Here is a 22,216-nt window from a genome sequence, read left to right on the forward strand (position 1 = left end):
CCAAGACACAGCCTCCTGCAGGTCGCACTGAGGAGAAATAAACCCCTCCACGACCCTTTCTCCCTGGGGAACCCCGGAAGGCCTTCCTGTTGGCCATGAACAGTTCTGCTGAACATCTGAACCAGAGCTGGGAGAAGGTGAGGAAAGACAGGGCTGGGCATTCACGTCTTCTCCTAAAACATGGGGACAGAGTGGACCCGAGGCCTCTCTCGGCACTCGGAGGAGGAAGGATTGTCTTCAAGACTGAAGTCCCTTCTCCCCAGGTCTTTGCTGCAAAAAGAAGCAGCAACCAATGTACTTAGAAAAAAATGGGCAGAAACACCCAATTTAGCAGTTCAAGGAGAACCCTATGAAGACCGTGGAAAACTGAAAACATGGGCTGCTTCCCAGCAGAATTTGGAGTCAGAAGTGTAGCTAATTAGAATGAAGTACACAGTAAAAATGTCCCTTGGACAGACTCCCCAACTGAGCTATATGCCTCAGGTTATATTCAAATTAAGGCAGGTAGCACAGGATGAGCTATTTAAAAATTTAATAGTCACTTATTTTAATGTTATTAACAAAAATTTAGTACATCAGGCTCATGAGTTTTATTATCCTGTAATGCGACCAAATCTGTTTTTAAGTTTGAAACAGGGAGGCATTTATTAACACCACATGCCAACCAGCGGGGCCAACCAGCCACTCCAAAACAGCGAGGCAGTTAAAGAAAATATATTTAGTAAATAAAATGATTGGGCACAGAGAGTTGGTACCAATTGAGATGGTATGGGGACTGTTGATGCTAAGAGAACAGCACCCTACGAAGAAAGAGAGGGAGGAGGGGGAGGGAGATAGAACTGAGCGTGGGCACAGATTTGCCCTTGAGATTCAGGCTTGACAGAGGGGAGCAGCTCGGCCACCCACAGATGCTGTCTGACCCAGGTGTCTCTGATTCAGCCGTTTGCTGCTTAGTGAGGTCACTCTGGCCCACAACCCTAGGAGCACAGGGTGCTCACCAGATATCCAGACTAGTACACAGTGAGCCATGAAAGCCACATGCACTTGGGAGACAGGCAGAAGAAGCCATCACGTACCTTCACAATGTCCTCATCGGCCGACCTGCACTCCACAGCCTCCGACACGTCCACCACGGAACCGTCCTCTTGAACCCCCACGACTTTGACAGGGACCGAGACGGGCTTTCCGGTGAGAATGGCGGTGTTCAAAACCTCCGTGTCCTGAAGGAGAGAAGAGGTGCCGGTGAGCGAGCTTGGATCCCAGGGAGCGGGGCGAAGCCAGCCAGCACCTCCTCTGCCCTAAGAGCCTGCAGGGATGCAGCCATGTGAGGTGGGGTCCAGCCAGACTGATGGCCACACCCGGCAGCCAGACCCTCACCTGGCACCCAGCCTCTCGGGGAGCCCCGAGCTGCTCCCTCCTCCTCCTCCTCCCACACCCTGCACCTCCTGCATCTGTCAGGCTCACACCGGCACAGGATTTCTCCCCAGCATCCTCCAGGGCTCGGTCTGAGGGTCCTTTGGGTACTGATTGCCTGTTCTGGGCTTAGTAACACAGGAGCACACGCTTCATTTTTGTTTCAAATGAAGAAAGACAACAGCACAAAGAGCAAAGGAGAACTCGTCACATCATAAACCTCTGCACACCTGGGCTGGGCACCGTGGCCCCTCCCTCACCTCTCAGGACCCCAGAGATTCCCCTGCAAACCCTGATGACCCCTGGGTGCTAGTGGGTTCTGTCTTCCTAGTTCATCTCCATCTGTCAACTTCCTGCTGTCGCCTCTCCCAGCTCCCCTGCCCTCCCAGCGCCTCTGGCCTGGACAGCTACGCTGACCCCCAGGTTCTCCCTGGGTCTCTCTTCACAGGGCTCAAGATCTCCAACCCAGACTATCTCTCTGCCAGATCAAAACTCCTGGAAATTGCCCTACTGTTCGTAAGGTAGGGTCCCACTCACTGAGGAGGGCCACCTGGGCCTTGCCCACCTCCCTGTCCTTCTCCTGTCCCCTTCTCTCTGTCCCCTGCACAGTCCAGCCTTCTCACAGTCTGGGCAGCTTCTGCCCCATGTTACCTCCCATGCAGAGGTTCCCTGGTCTGCAAACAGGGACAAACAGGCCCCTACTCCACAGGGAGCTTATGGACATTGAACAGGCCACCTGTGCCCACCTCAGGGCAGAAGGTGCCGTGAGCACAGCCCTCCATGCAGCTGCTACAGTGGAGCTCAGAATGTTCACTCAACAAATGAGCTAAAGAGCCACCTCAAGGCTCACGCAGGGACCACGGTGGAGAAGCTACTTCCACACCAAGCTGGAGAAGAAGGCCAAGCAGACAGCCGGCCACGGCTGCACAACTCAGCTCAGCAGTGGAAGTCCACAGCATTGGCTCAGCTCCCCAGGAGGGTCCAAGAGGCCATCGCCCATCACTCCTCTCCTCAGTCCCTGCCTCAGCCCATGCACTAGGCAGGTCCCACACTCCGTGTCCTCAGTTGGCCCCCCACTCTCCATTCCAAACCAGGAGAGGGGCAAGAGAGGGGGCGGGCCTTGAATGACAGCCACAGCGGCCACTGAGACTGAGCTACTAGGAGACGGGCAGTGTTCTAATGACTGGCATGCAAATAATCATCCTCTGTGCTTCCCCAACAACCCTCCCAAGATAGTATGAGTTTTAGTACCATTTGTTACATGATTTGCTTTGCAGTGATATTAAACCTGCAAATAATAGCTAATTTTCAAGAGAAAATATCAAATTTATAAGGAACACATGGGAAAGGTGGCGGCCCAATCCAACAGGGTGGTAAGTCAACCTTCTTGTTTTGACATGTGTTCTTTCCTCGGTGTGGGATTTTTTTTTTTTTTTTTTTTTTTTTTTTTTTTTTTGGTGCAAGGGATTCCACCCAGAGGTGATTAACCACTGAGTCACATCCCCAGCCCTTTCTTTTTATTTTTTATTTTGAGACAGAGAGTTTCACTAGGCTGCCTCCAATCTCATTAAATTGCTGAGGCTGGCTTTGAACTTGTGATCCTCCTGCCTCAGCCTCCTGAGCCACAGGGATTGCAGGTGTGCGCCACCACACCCAGCTTGGAATGGGGTCTTGAAAAGATAATTTCAAAATAATGTAAATAAGTTAAGCCTCTCTAAAATCCTAAAGTAGGTCCCTAGGTACCCTTGGCACACCGAGAGAGCAATTACCACGTCCAATATTACATCAAAACAATGATCTGGTGGCGGAAAGTGCTAAACATCCACCATCGACCACAGAACAAGTCTTTTCTGCTCTGTCTGCGGAAGCCCCAGGTCCGATGCCTATAGATCATCTCCACACTCCTCTGTGGAAGGCCCTTCTGTCCCATGAGGGCAACACAAAGGGCAAAGTCACAGTGAGGCCATTGGAAAACTCTCTTCTCCAAAAAAGTCACAAGGAAACTGGCAAACACTGTCAAAATAACGTTTTCTGGGCTTTGGAGATGCTCCAAACACTTTTACGACTGGGAGAGCATTTACACAAGAAATAGAGGTCCAGGTCCTGGTCAAACACAAAGGCCTTGGTGGCACTTTAACTTGAGGCCACTCCCCCACTCTCCAGCTCTGCAATGGCTTTGAAGCATGACGCCACCTTCCCAGTAAAAACCAGCAGTGTGGGCACACAGAGAGGAGAACCCCACTGGAGACGTTTCCCACCCGCATTCCCAAACCACCCATGGTACACATCTTGAGCACCCCACTGGCAAGGCTGTATGTGGCCTGGCTCTGGGCTCATCTTCTCCCTGAAGATGTTTGTCAAAAGCAATTACAGGCGACTGTTCACCTGCACAGCTCTCTGAGGCGTGGAGAGCACCTCATCAAATAGCTTAAAGGGGAGAGAAGGGCAAGGAGATGACCACAGGGCTTTGGAAGATTATGACATGTTCCTAGGAATGCATAAGTATGGCCATGCTCATCCAAGAGCTGTGCACATGCCCAGAGTGAAGGCAAGTGCCAGGTACCTAAGGAGGTCCCATCACGGGCTGCCTGCTAGCTGGCCTGTCCAATGGAACGCCACTGAGTCATGAGAAGGATGAACTGACAGACCACAATAGGATTGGGCCTTAAAAACATTATGTTTAGAGAAAGAAGCCTAGACACGCATCTGACGATTCCATGTGTGTGAAATGTCCGGAACAGGCAGGACGTGGATCAGTGGCTGTGAAGGGAATGGAGGATGAAGGGCATAGGGGTCGCTGGGCGGTACGGTCTGTGTGGTGGGAGTGACGTGAATGTTCTAGAATTAGCACTGATGGTTGCAGAACCTTGTACACACACTAGAACCCACTGCATGTTCTGAACACTGAGGCAATACTGTTCTGGGAACAGGCTCGTGCTTTGCCCAGGGTTGGGAGGAGTGCAGGGCTATGTACCAAGTGGACGTGGCCACTGTGACAGTTGTGCCAGTGGGAAAGGACCTGGCAGGATGGGGAACGTGGTCAGTAGGGCGAGCCCAGGAGGCCGCAATGCCTTGTGAGCAGCGCGGGCTCTCTCAGGATGAGGTGGTTCCACATGTCGTGGCCACAGAGGAATCCTCAGGCCTAGGCCCCAGTGGTCCTGAGTGCTCCAGATGGTCCTTCTTCCCCCTTCTTGTCACTCAGATGGCCAGGGTCTCTCAACGGCAGCTCTGTTAGCTCTGGTCTCAAGGGCCCAGTGAACCCTGGAGAGGACTCAGAGGTAGGAGGGGAGGAGGACGCACTGGCTCCAGGCACCTCCTTTCAGAAGGGAAGGTGGCAGCCTCAGCTCCCATGCTGGGAACCCAAAGCCCCATTGGATCAGGAGAAGGGCTCATAGAGGGCACAAAGGGACACAGAGAGCCAGAGCCTACACTCCAGCCCTGGCACCACGGACCAGTAACAGCTCCACTGCATCCCAGCTCCACTAACGACAATAATAACACTAACAGTAGCAGCTACATTGGAAAGCTCGGCTATGTTCCCGGCATTGGGAGAAGGGCTTCTTGTGGTACCCGATACAATTCCTGTAATAAATTAATGAGGTTGGTTCTATATTTACTTTATTAAGAAGAAAAAAGGCAATAAGGAGTCTCTGACTGAGGCCCAGTGCTGCTCAACAATTCCACCCAGGCCACTGCTCAAGGGTACTCATTGGAGCACTGTGTCCCATAGAGAAGGTGGAAACCTTCTGAACGTCCACATGCAGGGCACAGCTCAGTGGGCACAGTACATACCCACAGTGTGAAATAGTACGCAGCAGAGAACGTGATGAACTGCCTCCATGTATTAGTTAAGACTAGCCCAAGTGCTTCAGCTTCCTCCTCTGTAAAACAGATTTTTTCTCCAGGGGTTTATAAGGAAGACAGTAGATAACTGACTTGCCCACCAGCTGTAGAGAGTGGTTGGCCTTCTCTGCCCACTTTGTAGGTGTGGCCAGGTGAGGGGACCTGGCCACAGAAGGTGAGTGGGCGGATGCACTCACTTTGAAACAGAGGACCCAAGAATGCAAGTCCCTGTGCCCTCTGTTCTCTGCCATGCTGGTGATGGCCACCCTGTCACCCTGGGTCCCAGAGTAAGGACAATGCAGAGCAAAGCCCCAGGCTGATCTGTGTTGGACTTGGGGTGTGGGCAAAATCAACCTCCATTGTTTTGAACCATTAGAATCTAGTGGTTGCAAGTAACTTTGGGGCAGGTTATTTGGACTCTCAGAGCAAAGACAAAAATAACTGTAAACACGTCTTGAATTCTGGCTGGGTCGTTCTCCACCGCAGTGTGGGTCAGCAGCCCCGCAGTATCTAGGATTGAGCAAATGACGTGCTGGATACCGAGCTTCAGGGTTCTTGCTGCTGGAAGAAGGGGTTTCAAGGTGGAGAGGAGAGAGAGTCAGGGTGAGCTCTGCAAACAGGACCTGGCACAGGTGGCCAGCGGGAGCTTGAGGTGGGATGCCCATGTGTGCACGTGTGGAGTGTGGCCATGGGTGTGTGCACGCGTGCGGCTTTTCCTCAGTTCTGTCCAGGGCTGGGGGCACAGACCCAAAGGACAATACCTCTTTAGCAGCCAGGATACCTAGAGCCCAGACTGCAGTTCTGAACACACGCCCCAGGAAAGACAAACGGCCAATTCACAGACTGAGGCGAGGACTGTCAAGGTCATGAGCCAAAACACCCAGAAGCTAACAGTGTGCTCAGAAAATGTCAAAATGGACACAGGAGACAGGTGAAGGTGCCGCTGCAGAGCCAGGATGGTTCAGCATCACCACAAGTGGTCCCAGAAGGTGACAATGAACTTAGGATGAGTCCACACCAATACCACTGGGAAGCAGAAGCTGTGTCCTTAGGGTCGAACTCCAACCAGTAAATAAGGAAGGAACGACAGAAGGAGACCACCACCTCCGAGGCCACCATTTGTTACCACAGCTGTTCCAGGCAGAATCATGCGTGGATTCGAGTAGTGATCGAAAGTACAAGGAACAGGATACCTTCACAGTGCAAAGCACCTCTGTGCAAGAGACTCACTCACTTCAAACAGGAGAAACAGCAGCTGTGTGGTGCAGACGCTGTACACCAGCCGCTCCAGGCCATCAGTGACATCACTAGTGACATGTGAACAGACCCCATGTCTCGCAGAGGAGGAGAGGTGAGGCTGGTAAGAAACAAGGGCCAGGCCCGCCTGGACTGCACAGTGACTGCTTGGTACCCTCCAATGCATCCTGGTCTAAGGACAGAGATCAGGGAACCCTTCCAGATCAAGGGGCACAGATACAACACAGGATTCTGGAGTTGGTTGGTTGGTACAATGGACACTAGTGGGCCAAGAATAAGAATAAAGCCCAGGGATGGGAAAATTCTTTGTGTTGACATTCATTTCCAGATTTTAAGACTTCACTCTTCTTTTTTAAGGATTCTGGGGAAATTCACACCAAAGTATTTACAAAGTTACCTCATATGTGTAACTTACTCTTGAACACTTCATTAAAATAATATTAGGTGTTTATGTTGAGAGAGAGAATATTGATATTGGGGGGATTTTAACAAAGGTATTTGGGAAATCCATTTTCGGGCCCACAGATACAATCAAAAGAACCAAAAGAAAATACAACAAAGATGAACTGATGGGGCTGGGCTGTGGCTCAGGTGGTAGAGAGCTGGCCTTGCATGCACAGGGCCCCAGGTTCGATCCCCAGCACCACCAAAACAAAACAAAAAATTAATTAAAGATGAACTGATGAACAAATGCATAACAATACAGAATATAAGTCACCTAACAAACATGACTAATGACGATTAATTTCTCTTAAACCCTTACATAAGTGATAGGCACGGGCCGAATGATTTACATGCACTTACTGTTCATAATAATGCGTGTTTATAATACAGAGAATGATACGTATCAATACCTGATAAAGCACCAAAAACTGCCTGGGGCCTTGTAAGTTCCTGATACATTTTAACAGTTCTTATTAACATCTTACTTCATCCTCAAACATCGCTATTGCAACATCGCTATTGCAACATCACTATTGAAGGGTTACTATTTGTATCCCCTTTTTACCAGAATCACACTGCTACTAAGTAATGAGCTAGGATGGGAGCGCATGTGATTTGCCACAGAAGCCACCACCTGGCCGGCCACCCTGCGAGCCTGCTCAGCTCCTCACATGTGCAACGGACCTTGCCATCCACTCCTTTGCCTAACTCAAAAGAACGCTTGAAGGATCAAAGGTAGATTTAGAGATTTTAAATTTTAAAACCTCTACAAAGATGGTTCACATGCATGTGAACCTTAATTTTTAGTTGCAGTCAAGTGTCCCCAGAGACCCCTACCATAGCCTTGTGTGGCTTTCATGTGCTTCCCCAGTTCCTCCCCCAGCCTGTGGTTCTGGACCACAGGCCTGAGATCTGGCCACCTGCATGCCCAGGTCCCTGGCCCAAGAACACTGGCCTTTAGGCAGGAATCTAATCTGACCACACTCAGGTGGCAGACATCCAGACTCATTCTGACAGCTGCAAGGCGATGTGAACTTCACCCAGAGAGGAGCAAAGACACTGGCTTCAATTTAAATGAAGGATTTCAGTCCCACTGTTGTGCATTAAGTAACTCTGAAACAGCCCTTCTCCCCTCCCCAACACACCCAAGGGATATTTTTAGATTCGGATAATTTATTATCCACAATGCAGTAAGAGATTGCAAAATTCAGCTCTTTATGAGTTCTTGAATAACACAAAGAAAGGTATTCCTAATAGGCCGGCGCACAGAGGGTCAGGAGGGGCTCTTATGTGCTGTCCTAGGCCCTAGCCGGCAGCTGTGGAGGGAAGGCCCAGCCCTGAAAGGAGCTCCCACCTGCTCACCAGAGTCCAAGGTGGGCACTTCCACCCCAGTAGCTACGGGTGGAAGGTGTGAGTCTCCCTAGCTGGTGTGAGAAGTGGTCACCAGCAGGGCGGCTGCTAGTCCAGCATAAATAGCCCAGTCCCTGCAGCCCCTGCACTGGCAGGGGGTGGGCAGGGGCAGGCCCTGGACCCTTAAAGCCACAGCTCTGAGCTATGGCAGCAGGGACCACACTTCTTTCTTCCTACTGCCCCCCACAAAACACTGCCCGAGGTAGAACGAGACACCAAATACTGAACCCTGGTAAAACTGCCCAACATGACCCAGGGACCATCCATTGGAAACCTCCCTCCTGCTCACTCCCATCACCTTGGGAATGGTGATGAGGTGCCAAGTCACCATTTTATACAAAATGGACTTGTCCCCCACCAGTCACCATCGATTGGTCCAGGTAAAGCATATGGAATGGGGATGGAGAGATCTCAGCCTCTCTGACTCCTTTCCAGAAAGAAAGACATTAACTAAAGGGCAGTTGCTGGGCATTTCCTCCCAGCAGAGTGGCCAAGGCAGGAGGTGGAGAGGTGGGTGAAACACTGGCAGGGAGCAGGCTTCCTGCAGAGTTCCGGAAGGTGGCCCTTCACAGCCTTCAGATTCCAGGACATGTCATGTCCTTGTCAAGAATTCACCTGCAGAGCAGCTTCCACAGGCCCTAGCTGGTTTCTGCTCTCACCAGAGTCATCCTTCCCCAAGGGCTCAACCACGCCAGTGTCCTTTGCTCCCTGAGTCCTGGTGGGGGAGACAGAGGAGCTGTACCCCAAGGCTCCAACTTTCCAAAATGACACCAAAGTTGCGATGTCCTCAGTTTCTCAAATGCTTCACTTGACCAGCTGGAGATGGACACGGGATCCTGCACCCTTCCCTGGAGGCCCCACACCCATGGCAGGAGAGCAGGCCAGGTCGACAAGGACGGCCCTCGATTTATAGCCAAGAGATCTGTCTGCGCCACAGACTTCCTAGTGGCCCCGGGCCAGCAATCCTCTCTTCTGTAAAGTGGGCAGTAACATCCAACCTGGGCCAGAGCGGAAGAGCAGAGGCTCCCACAGGCACCATTAGCCAAGCTTGACAGAGACAGGGAGGGTGAGAGAGAACCGTGAGCCCCAGAGACCAAGACCGCCACAGAGATGGGGCACAGGAGCCAGAGAGGCGCAGGACCACGGAGGGCGGCTCTGCCCTGCTCCCAGCCTGCTTCCTCCTCCACTCCACCTCCGTGGGTCCTGTGCAGCCCACACCAGCTCCAACACTGACAGCAGCCACCTGTGCTTTCTCTCCTTCCCCTCGATGGGCAGGCCGCTAACGACAGCGTAACCTGTTGACTATTTCTCTCTTGTCTGAAAAAACTCTCATCCAGTTTGAGCTGAATTCAAATTTAAAACAACTTCCAGTTGCCACCAGGCTGGCAAGCAAATGGCATCGGCTCCATTGAAACCTAAAATGTGGGCTGAGGGCACCAGACACTTAGTGCTGCTGAGACCTGGGCTTGCAGGGGTAGCCTTACTTAAATATGAATGAACTCCCTGATAGTGCTGTGAACTGGCCGGGCCTTGGTGACTGCAGGGAGCAGGGGGAGCCCTGGAAGGAGGCTCCACTCATTGTCCACCCTTCAGTCAGGCCACTGGGTGGGTGGGTGGGTGGGTGGACGGATCCATGGTTTGGAAAGGAAGAGAGGGGAGGTGAGAGAGGTGGAAGAGTAGAGCAAGAAGGAACAAGGAAGGAGGGAGGGAAGATGGAGGGAGAGGGAGATGATGGGCAAGCAAGTACGGTCCTAAAGAGAGAGAGAGAACAGACAGAGAGAGAGGGAGATGGAGTGAGACAAAATGGGAAAGGACAAAGGGACCTGGACGAACTGGAGGGGACAAATCCAGAGAGCTAGCAGAGCCACCAGGGGAGGCAGACCAACCGGGCTTGCAGGCAGAAAGACAGAAAGAGGCACCGAGGAGGAGCCAACCAGGAGACTGGGACCTCACAAGCCAGAGGCCTTCTGCTCTAGAGAAGCCAAGAGGCGGGTGTGTGGACCGGCTGTTCCAGGTCAGCCCGCTGACCGCTGTGTCCTGTAGAGGTTAGGTTGACGTGGCTGAGCGGGGCCCAGCATGGAGCAGCACCTGACAGCACAGGGACATTGGGCAGAGTGCCCCTCAGCCGGGGAGGTCCAGTAAGGACCCAACACTCTGTGTCCTGAGGTCTCCTGGTGGGAAGCAGCTGATCTAAAAAGCCAGCTGTTGAGCAAACACTCGGGGGCTACCGGGTGCGCGAGTGGAAAGGATCAGGACAGAGCACTCGGACGCATACGGAGGACCGTGGGTGCCACTTATGTCTCCCAGGCTTTATGCACATAATCCACAAACAAGTCTGTGGAGAGGAGCCAGAGCTCTGATTTTACAGATGAGAACGCAGAGGCTCAAGGATCTCAGCCAAGGTAGGAAGACTGAGCCCTGCACCTGCTACCAGCGCCCAGAGCCCGGGCCTCCCCCTGCACAGTTCTGCTCCTTAAGAAAACCCACACCAGCACCTGGAGCAACCAGAGACGCGGAGCCAGGTGTGAGGCAAGTCTCTGTATCTCGTTAGTCTTCAGAGAGGGTCTTTCTCAACCCGCCCCGCTCTCCGTTAGTTCTCCATGTCACCTGCTTTAGTCATCAGACTTGCCACAATTTGGAAATTATCTGACCTGTTTGCCTGTCTCTTGAATTTGCCCATCTCACTGAAAGTGATTCACAACTTCCACTTCCATCGATGGACCGATACCAGAATTGGTCCAATGGCCATAAGACACAGGGAACCAGAGAAGTGACAGATCTTACTGTGTGATGAAAAACTCCACCTTGCTGCCTGCTGGTTCCTCACTGGACCCCAGCATCTGCTCCCAGTGGACACTTGTTCTGAAGGCAGGAAAGAACCAGAAGCAAGGGAAACACAAGAGGGAGGGGAGGGAAGGGGACCCACCGGGTTCACTGGCCAGCGGCAGGTCCACCTCTCACCCCACCTGGAGAAGCCACTGCAGTCCTGGGGATCAGCTCTTCTCTCGTGGCAGGGTGCCAGCATCCCATACTGACCCTGGGAGGATCAACCCTGGCTGGCCTCTCCTGAGCACGCCTGGGCCTCGAGCTCTCCTTCCCCACAGTGTTCCTCCTCCTGCAGAAGCCAGCAGGTGGCACAGTGGCTCAGGGTGGCCCTGGTCCATGTCCTGCTCTGCCACTTAGGACCGTCACCCAGACTTACTCCGACTCAGTTTCCTTATCCATAAGAGGTGGTCGGTCACCAGGCCTCTAAAGTGGACTGAGTGTTGATGTGGGTGATGCAGGGAGGGCCCAGGACCTGCCAGGCCCTGGGCAGCTGCTCAGAAGGGTCGCTGGTTTCACGACTCCCATCACGACTTTTCTCCACCCATCCTTCCAGACTCTCGAAGGCCCAGTCTCCACGTGTGGCCTTCCTGACTGACAATTTCTCCCAGGCAGACAAGCTGCTTCCTCCACTGACTGTGTCCCTAAAGTGCCTTATAAATGCCTCCTCCTGGGACACCCATCACCTGGCTGTCTTGGGTGTGGTTTTGTGCATACTTTTGGTTTCCTGGAGACTAGCACAAGCCTGTAAACTTTAGAGTGTTTAAACAAATTAATGAACACCACAATGTGAGAGCGCAGAGTCTGAGTGGGAGAGGGAGGGGAAGGCAGGCCACAGAAAACTCCCCAGCCCTCCCTCCTGGGCCTTGCCAACCCCCTTCAAAACCAAGCACCACCTCAGAAGAGCCTGGCTAATTAAGAACTTTCATGAACAATCTATCTGTCAACAGATAAGCCTGCAGATCCTAACGGGCGAACCTGACAGAAGACTGTCCCACTTTTTCCACTCACAGCATTTTAGAATTTCTATCTTGGGAGGAGCTGAGAGAAGGTAGCAAGAAGCAGAACTCGATGAAAATTACATGCTCGTCTCCATGTTTTTTTTCCACATTGAACCTGGCAAGGCCAAATGTGTGGTGTCAGTATTGAAGCCATCCTTCCAATCCGTTTGATAAATCATGCAGCACCTTTTCCTTACTAGACCTAAGTATTAATATCTAAAATAAACAGTTTGCCATATTATTATAATTCAAAGTAAGTCATCTACAGTGTGCCCCGGCATTGAGAAAAGGGTTTCAGGACTCAAGTTCATGAAACACAGGCGGCAGACCTATTTTTGTCTCCACAGCTAAATTATATCAAATCCAACTGTATCCTTTCTTCATCCGAGTCTTGAAGCACATGAGTGGGCTGGTATTATCAGTGTCCCTGGAGGCCATAGCAAGTGGCCACAATCTTGGTGACTTAAAATGACAGAAACTATCTTGAAAGGCTGGGGTACCAGCTGGGCCACAATCACCCAGAAAGAAGGCTCAGTCTCTCCGTGTTGGTGGCTCCTGGAGCGCCTTGGCCTGGGGGGCACATGGCCAATCCCCACCTCATCTCCACATGGCCTTTGGCCTGGGCTTCTCCTCTGAGTATCCCAGCTGTCCTTTTGCTCATAACGACAGTGGCTGCTGGAAAAGTCCAGATGGGTTCTTCTCACATCCCTAACCGAGAAGCCTCCGTTTCCAAGTGTGTTCCCATTCACAGGTACCAGGGGGACATACCTTTGGACATACCTTTTTTGGGGAGCCATTGTGGGGGCTTGGTTTTCTGGAGTATTTAAGGCAAGGCATAAAATGGCAAACCTTGACCTTCACCTTGTTAGAAAGACAAAAATAGTGACAATTACGTGGCTCTTCCTGAATTGAAAGTCCAATCTTTCTCTTTCTTTAAAAAAAAAAAAAAGTCACTCCACACTTTGGGGAAATTAGTGTGGCATTTGCATATTTTCATATCAAATTCAAAATTTGGTTTGCAAAACAAGCAACTGCCTATTGACTGGACCTCCTCATGTGAAGATGAAGTCACAAGCTTCAGTCATCTGTACACCCTGAAAGCTTGCACAGGTCTCACGTTTTGTTTTCAAGGAATCAACTCAGGAAACAGTGGTTGGCTGTCTCTGGGAAACAGGAGTGTTAATGTAGCTGTCCCCAGGAAGTTACTCTGTCCAACCTCATCAATGGCATACCAGTCTCTAAAACATGCCCCTGGAGGACCCTGGGGTCTGAGACAGCTGTTTGATGACACCCTGCTCAGACCACCCATGGGCCAGGAAGCAGTATGGATGCCTGGTGGCTGGTGGCTCTGCCTACCTCCCCCTGAAGACGAGGGTGAGAGGGTTTGTGGCTCCATGAGAGCAGGAAGCCAAGTGCGGTTCAATGATTTCCTTCTGGGTTGCTGCTCTCCAAATAAGCTCCTTTCGAAGGCGAGGGGACAGATGAGCTATTTTGGATATTTGATTTGAGCTAATCCTGTTACTAGACAAAGAAAAAAATCTATGCCCTGAATACTGCAAATTAAGGAGCTGTGTTTGCTGTTGGGAATGCAGGTGAAGCGGAATAGTAGCAAAGAGACATCCCTGAACCCCGTAATTTAGACAGTGCGCTGTTCACGGGTGCCCAGTGTTTATCCAATTTGTACATTGATTTGTCATCACAGACTTTGGAAATCATTTCTGAAGGATCAAAAAAAAAAAACCCCTGAGAGAGAAGAGGGAGTGGCCTATTATTTCAAGAAGATGGGCACTACCTATATCTAAGGACAAGAAAAGTCTGGCCCCTCATCTGCTTGGGGCACTGGGGAACTTGACCCCTGACCCCTCTCAGGCCATGTTCTCCTGATTGGGCCTGAGCCCACCCCTCCGGCAGAAGTGCTTCCAGGGCACTGGCTGACAGCCAACCAGCATCCAGCATTCCTCTGGCCTCAGTGATTGGTTCAAGGTCTAGCACATGACCCCACCTGGTCCAATAAGATGGGGTTTTCTGAAACTCCTACTGACAATCTGGTCCCTAACCCAAAGCCCTGAGGGGTGCCAGCATGACCCTCTCAGCTGGTCTAACTTAGGGTGAAACCCAGAAACCTGGCAGGGCTGCAATCTAAAGTTAGGATGGTGGCCCAACAGCCCCCCCGCCCAGAAGGAACTGACCATCTGCTCCTGTCTCTTCTCAAATGTCCAGGTAGACTTGGAAGTCCTCTGCATAAGGGCTGGGCCAAACTCAATCACTGCCTAATTCAGGTGGAATTCCCCATCAGTGTGGATATTTGCACCCCCCATTCCAATGTTGAAGTTCTAACCCTCAACTGTGGAGACTTTGGAGATGAGGTCTTTGAGGAAGAAAATAGGTTGATTAAGGTCACAAAGGTGGGACCAATATTAGTGTCCTTATAAGAAGAGACCACAGAGAAGCCACAAGAGCACACAGCCAGATGGCAGCTGTCCTGGAGCCTGGAGAAGGGCTCGTGACCAAACCTCCCTCACCAGCACCTTGACCTTGGACTACAGCCTTCCTAATGGAGAGGAATAAGTTCCTGCAGACAACTCCTCGGTGACGCTCTGCTGAGGTAGCTCCAGACAACCAACACAGGATGTCAGTCTCAATCAGAGACCAGCCAGCCCTCCTGTGGGTAAGGACACCCATTTGCATGGCCAGCTTGTCCAGCACCTGCACGCCTCCCCCTCCTGGGGGCAGCAGTGACTCACACCCCCCCGCACACCCTTCCTCACATCAGCTGCAACAGCAGAGTCACAGCATCCCCGGGGGCCAGCAGGAAGGTGCGGCCATCCCCACCACACAGAGGAAGAGGCTGAGACTCAGAGAGGACAGAGTGGTGATGAAGCCGCCCAGTCAAGAGGCCCTCTTCTCTCTTCTGGGTGCTTATTTCTCCCGAGATATTTTTCTTATTACTTATTTAAATTAGAGCTTGGAAAGATTGTGTGCACAATCACAGCACCCGCACCATGCTGTGTGGCGGGGAGACTCCGGGCGGCCCTCTTCACGTTTTCATTAGTGCGTGACAGTCTCGCTCAGTGGTGGGTCCTCCTGATGTCCTTGCTGCGCTTCAGTCCCCAGTGCCTCCTCGTCCCTGCCCCTCGTCCCTCCTGTCCCCTTCCTCCGCTGGCCTTCATGTGTTTTCCTTAATCTCTGCTGTATAGATAAAGTGAGATCCACAGGGGACACTCGTATGTGCCTAGCATCATTTGGCCCGTGTTATTCCACAGTCCTCCCTTTCCCGTCCCTCCTTCCCCTCCTCAGCCCCCTTCCTCTGCTCCACTGATCTTCCCCGCTCTTTTCTTAGAATCCTCCACTTTCCAACCTGGAATCCTGGGCTCTCCACTAACCTGTACACTTGGGTAAGGGACTGTTTTCTCAAACACTCGATTTGATCACATAAAAGTCCACAGCACCCTCTCCTAGAACCTGACACTCCACCACCTTTAATTCCCACAATCATGTGTCCTCATCCGAGATTAATACAGGTGTATTTGTCCTGAAGCCCCTCCCTCGGCAGGCTGAGGGGCAGGGACCATCAGTGTGGTCGACTGGCCCTCTGCCTTGGAACAAGGGCAGGGTCAGTAGGTGCTGGGGGCAGCCAGGCGGGTGTGTGGGTGTATCCACCGACAGCTTGATTAATAGATCAATTGATGAGACTCGTCTTCTTGATCTAAAATGCCTCAGAACGAACACCCTTTGCCTCTAACGCTGACACCCTGTAGTACAGAGGAAGAGGCTCGTCTAATACTGTTCATGTAAGTGCAGCCATTTACAGAGTCAGGTGGATGAATAAAGTCTGCATTAGGAGATGGCACAAAGGCTTTCTCTGTCACCTGGACTGTGTGCCTCCATTTTCCCTGCTACAAAAGTCTACATTAGGAGGTTCGCCCGTACCCTGAGTTCATGTCAGCCCTGCAGTGAGAGAGAAGCCCCGGACTCTGATGCCCCGTCCTCCCGCCCAGGTGCTCCCAGGCCAGCCTCCCTTGACTGGTTTCTGACTCTGGAAAACTAACGTGGTCCTCATGGGTGTCAGTTATGCCTCAGGGCAGATTCTCTAGTTTTGTCCTTTGACTTTACAGACTTCTGGTGAGAAATCTGAGTTCTCAGCGCAGAATTCTCTAGCCCCTCCCTACATGGGGGAAGAAAACTGCACCGGCCACGGAGTTTCAGGTGGCAGAGCCCGAGTCACCTAGTACACACACGTCCTGTGATGGCCTCTGACGCCTGCTCTGAGGCCTGTGGAAAGGACAGGGACACTGTCTCCATGTGTCACCTTCCAAGGGCAAGTGGGAAGGGACGGCTCCTAGAACAGGCGAGGGGCTGGCCAAAGCGTCCTGCCTGTAAACAGCCTGCTTACCCCAGAGACCAGAGCCCACAGAAGACACCACCTGAAGACACTCCCTTAGGGTCTTCTCAGGGTGAGCCTGCCCCTCTCCACATCTCCTTACCTGCCAGCTCTTCCCAGAGCCAGGTCCTTCTCACAATCTGCTCAAACACCACCCCAGGTTCTGTTCTCTGACCAAAACTCCTGAATTAGTGAACCAAACAGTCCATCACTGTGCCGACCGCTGCCCTGGTTTCTTCCCCTCCACATCACTCACAGGAAGTTCTGGGGTTACTTATTTAGCAATTCACTCACTGTCTGCAGCATCCTCAGTTTCCATCATATAGTAAGTGCTCAGCTAACACTCAAGAATGAATGAATGAATTCAAGCTGAACCTCAAACAAAATGCTGCATTCTCAGCTAAATGCATCCTGCCCAAAGAAAGCGTGGCTGCGCTGGTCTCTGATTTAAGGTAGGTAGGTAGACCGAGCACATGCAAGGGATCCTCATGTTGCCTCCCAATATCCATCTCCCCCTTTTCATGCTACCAAGACCCATTTTGTTCAGATGTTAGAAAGACCTTGATCTCTGGGAGGGTTTTTCCCTCCGCCAACCCCAAGAGATAAGTTGGATAGGTCTAAATCAGTCTCAGAGACTTAAGTCGCCTGGATAAATGATTCATCCAGGGGCAGGCAGGGCTTCAACCACAAGTATGTGTGCAAAGAGGACCACTAAAAAGGTCTTCTAAGGTACAGGGATGGAAATACAGGACTGAAAATAAAGATGACATACGTCTTTGCATATGTATGCATGGGGAGATGAATGTCTCTGTGGGAGGCTGCACGTGTGTTATGGCAACACAGTACTTCGTGCTGAGAATGCGGCATACATAATGCATTTGAGTCAACTCCTGATAAAGAAAAGGCCATTATTCCTTTACCTTTCTTATGGTCAGGAACAGAGACACTGTGAGTCTGTAGATACAGTGTGTGTCTACCTGTGCAGCAGCCGTTTTGTGAGCATGATCTACACTTAGGGGGAAAAGGCCAAGAGAACCTTCCCCGAGGCCTCACGGCTGCTGGAACAAAGCCAGCCAACCTCAGATGCAGCTCAAGCTCCTATAGTCACATACCAACGGACAAAAGATCAAGAATGTCAAAAAGGAGTCACTCTGAGGCAAGAGCCAGGTGGAGGTATAGGAAAACCCTGAGACAACGGCGACACTGGTGGGAATAAAACCCACGGGGCAGCTTAGATCAGGTTGCTGGGTCGGCAGCCTCTTGGTTCCTGGCTGAAACAGGTTCTTGGGTGAGCTAGAGATGCGTTAGACCTCACCTCCAAAATACAGGGGACACTTGTCAGCAGACGTCCAGGATGGCAGGTGGGCAGTGGCTGTTTTCAGGTATCCTGACTTTCCCAGTTTGCAGATGACTTGTCTATTCTCCAGAGGCTTCATCAGTTTATGGCCCCCTACTCCACACCCACTTTGTCACCAGCATTTCTTATTTTAAGGACACATCAGAGGAGAATCTGCCCCCTTCTGCCTCCCCATGGTACAGGGGAAGACTGAGTTCCCACCCTCCACGCCACCAAAGCCACGTCAGCCCCTGCTTTGATTTTGCCTTCCTCTCCCTAACATTGAAGTACACCTTTCAGTGGAGACAGAGCGCTCTGTTTCAGCACGATTCTCAAGAATCTTACTAGTGCAGGTAGCCTGGGGCACATTTTAACATCCACTTGCCTTCAACCAAAATGTCACATTGTCTATTTTTCTACCAGATTTTGGGGAGTATAATTTGCGCACAATGAAATGTACCTGTTTTAAGATTACATCCGCTTAATGCTTTTTGACAAGTACACAGACACACTTAACCACCATGACAACTCAGTAGAGAACAGTAGAGGCCCTTTGTGCCTGAGTGTTCCCAGCCCTGGGGCCAACCAATCTCAGGTCAAAAAAAATCCCACAAACACTGTGTCTGTACTGAACATGACAGACCTTCCTCTTGTCATTTGTCCATAAATAGCACAGCCTAACAGGTGTTCAAATAGCATTTAGGTTGCAATGGGCATTGTAAGTGACCTAGGGATGATTGAAAGCGGGAGGGTCACAGAGGGTGGGGACACACTCGGTGCCACTTCACATGAGAAACTGAGCATCTGGGGGTCTTGGTATCTGCAGGGGCCGGGAACCAGGGCCCCGTGGACACTGTGGGAAAGCTGGACTTGCATCCCGCAAGGTTCCTCCTGCCCCTGCCTAGCCAAACGGCCCTCACCCCTGCTCCAGGCAAAAACGGTTTGCTTTCTGTCCATGAATTAGATGTGTGGGTCCTAGAATGTCCTCTCAATGTCTCAGAGTTGGGGCACATATTGGCTCTTGGTCTCGTCATTGCTGGAGAGTGGCCCACTGCAGGGACCTGCTTCACCTCATTCATGCACCATCAGCTGACCACAGCTGGACTCTCTCAAACTCCTAATGCTGATGATCACAGAGCATTTGTGTGGAGCCACCGGGTCACATAGGCAGGCTGTGTTTAGCATCATAAGCAATTGCAACACTCTGTCGCACGGCTGTGATGCAGTGACCAGGAAGGACCCCAGGTCTGGTCATGTGCAGGCTCCCCAGCACTGGCTGTGGTCCACCTGCTACCCCTAGTGGCAGGCAGTGGCACTGCAGCTGTCTTAAGGTGCTTAGCTCTGATGATGAGCACCAGGCTGACCTCCAACCTCATGTCTGTTGGTCTCCCACTTATCTTGATTTTTGTGAAGCTTTTATTTGACTCTTTACCCCCCTTCAACTGATGGTTTATCTCCCTATTAATTAACCTGATAGCATTTTGGAACAGACAGCTCCCTTGTTAGACACGTCTGGTTAGCATTTCTTCTGGTCCACATCTTACGTGTTTTTTCCTTAACTGTAGGTAGATTCGGAGAAGTAAACATTGTTAGTGCTGATCCATGTTCCAGTGCTACTTAAAGTCAGATTTTTCTTTAAGGTTTGTGTTTGGTTTTGGTTTTTCTGTTTTGGGATTTTTAAAAATTGTTTGTTTTTATATACCAAATAAGAACCTTTGGCCACTCCAAGGTCAGAAAGATTTTCTATTGTTTTCTCTCACATTATTTAGGATATTAGGTTTTATACCTGGGCCTATGAGCCATTTTGAGTTAGTTTAATGTCTATGGTGAGAAATAAGAGTCAGGGCTCATTTTGTTCATACGAACGTCAATCTGGAATGATTTGTTAGAGACGACATCCTTTCTCCATTAATTAATCTTGGTGCTTTCAGAGTCAAACAAGTGACCATGGAGGAGAGGGGGTCTATTTCTCATCACTGGTTTGATCCAGTGAGCTCTGCCTATCGTATGCCAATACCCTGTAATCTTGATCACTGAAGCAAACTAGACATCCTCCATATTTGTTCTCATTTTTCAAAATTGTTTCATACCTTCCAGGTTGGTAGGCCTTGTACAAATTGTCAAATTAGCTTGTCAGTTTCTACAAAAACCCCTACTGAGATTTTTTTCTGGTGTAATGATCCAGTAGGTCAATTCAAGAGGAAAAAAGCGTCTATGTACATGGTATATTTCTCTTTTATGATGTGTCTAAAATCTCAATTATATTTTGAAATTTTATTATACATTTTAGGAGTATAAGTACTGATAATTTTGACATGCTGCAGTTTTGATTTCCTTCAGAAAAAAAAAAGTATTTTGACTTTTTAATTTCTTCTTAACTCATGGGTAAATTAGAAATATGCTGGTTTATCACCAAATGTTGGTGATAAAACAGCTATCTTTCTGGTTTTCAATCCTGTGTAGGTCAAAGAACACACACTGAATAGTTTTTAACCTTTTAAAGTTATTAGGCCTATTTTGTGGCCCAGTGTGCTGTCTTTGGTGAGATCCCAAGCACTCCTGACAGGAGAAGCTAGCCTGCTATCACTGTGTACACTGGTGTGTAGATGTGGATTCATCTCAGTTTCCTGGAGTGAGTTTGTTCTGTGGGTCCTTACTGAGTGGCTGGCTATTTATTCTATCAGTTGAGGAGGAAGGAGTGCTTATACCTCCAGCTACAATTATAGATATCTTTACTGCTATTTCAGTTATATTATTTTTCTTTGTGTGTTTTGAAGATTGTTATTGAGTGCATACAGATTTAGGATCATTAGGCTTTCTTGATGAACTTAACCCCTTTGTCATGATAAACTTTCCTTTATAATCTCTGGCAATATCCCATGGTCTGACACTAACTTGTCACTTCATTACTTATGATTCATGTTAGAAGTAGTTCTTCTTCCATTCTTTAGTTTTGACCCATCTATGTCTTACTATGCTGAACATATTTTATGGTATCTTGTTAATAACGTAGTTGGGTGTTCCCTTGTTTTCCATCCTGACGATCCTTGATTTTTAATTTTATTCAACCACTTAATTGTATTTAACTAATTGTATTTAACTATTAACAGAGCTTAAGTGTATTAAACTTTGCAGGTTGGATACAATTACATTTAATGTAATTATTGATACATCTGGATGAAAACTGCCATTTTCCACTTATCTTTCCATTTCCCACCCGCGTCCCGTTCCGTCGCTCTTTTACATGAACTGTTTAGTATCCACGCCTCTTTCCTGTGGCTTCTTGGCCACCCTCCTCTGTTCCACACTGATCCTCTGGGGCCTATTTTAACCTCTACACAGACCCTCTCAAGCCCATCTTCAGGTAGCCCAGCGCCACCCCGCCTGTGATGAGTAGGCATGTTCCCACCGCCTTCCACTGCCCCTGTGGTCATGGGATTCTGTTTCCTCCACGCAGGCTGCAGGTCCCTTCCTAGGACCTGGGTTCATTGCCGTGTATTTCACTTCCACTTGTTATAAACTCCAGGAAACTCTCCGGGGTCTTTGCTTTCAATGATTTGAAGACTCTTTTCACTGGACACAGATTCTTGGTTGGTGGGATTTTTTTGTTGTCATTGTCTGTGGTTTCAGTACTTTGAATAAGTCACCATAGTCCTGACTGCATTGTTTCAGGAGTGAAGGAAACTGACATTATTGTCTTTGTCACCACAACCAATTGTGACAAATTTCAGACATCTTGGGAGCAGTAAAATGGCACTATAAAGCGTATTTTATGGGTAAGAACTCATTCATGGCCAGGAGAGGGGCATATAAAAATATCCAGATGATGACAGGAAAACGATAGTGGGATTAGTGGACTATTGTCTCTGAGGTCTTCAGCAGGATGCGGGGAGGGCGCTGTAGGCTCACGGTTCCCTTGGACGCGCTCCAGGCTCTCGGAGATCAACCCATCGCCCCTTCTGTCCCCTGGTGCTCATAAGGGAGGCCCCAGCCAGGCAGGCCTGGCCTTGACTCTGAGCAGAGGGAGGTGGAGCAGAAGCTGGTGGGACCACCCCAGCCCGCCACCCCTTGGGCTTCCCAGCACCTGCTTTCTGCACAGACACCAGGTGAGGGGAGGACGTGTGGGCAAGCGTTTGGGAGCATCAGACAGTGACTTCATAAGGAACCAGGGTCAGCTCCTTCTACACACCTTTTGGTGGCAGTGACCAGCCAACCCTATTTGTGGCAGGTCTGAGGTCCAGCTCCTCCCTCAATCAAGCTTCCAAAACTGGTGAGGATGAAGGGTGGACACTGTCACCTGCTGCTGGT

At 50.3% G+C, this 22,216-nt stretch overlaps 1 protein-coding gene across 1 annotated transcript in view; it reads right to left on the reverse strand.

Moving 5' to 3' along the window:
• LOC114080875 (transmembrane protein 132B) overlaps positions 1–22,216 on the reverse strand; it is a 322,273-nt gene that overhangs the window by 43,970 nt on the left and 256,087 nt on the right. The window contains exon 5 of the mRNA XM_071612063.1: positions 1,077–1,220. Coding sequence (XP_071468164.1) covers positions 1,077–1,220 — 144 coding nt within the window. The remainder of the gene's footprint in view (positions 1–1,076; positions 1,221–22,216) is intronic.

Source organism: Marmota flaviventris, chromosome 1 (genome assembly GCF_047511675.1).
Source record: "Marmota flaviventris isolate mMarFla1 chromosome 1, mMarFla1.hap1, whole genome shotgun sequence".
In the NCBI taxonomy this organism is placed as follows: Eukaryota; Metazoa; Chordata; class Mammalia; order Rodentia; family Sciuridae; genus Marmota; species Marmota flaviventris.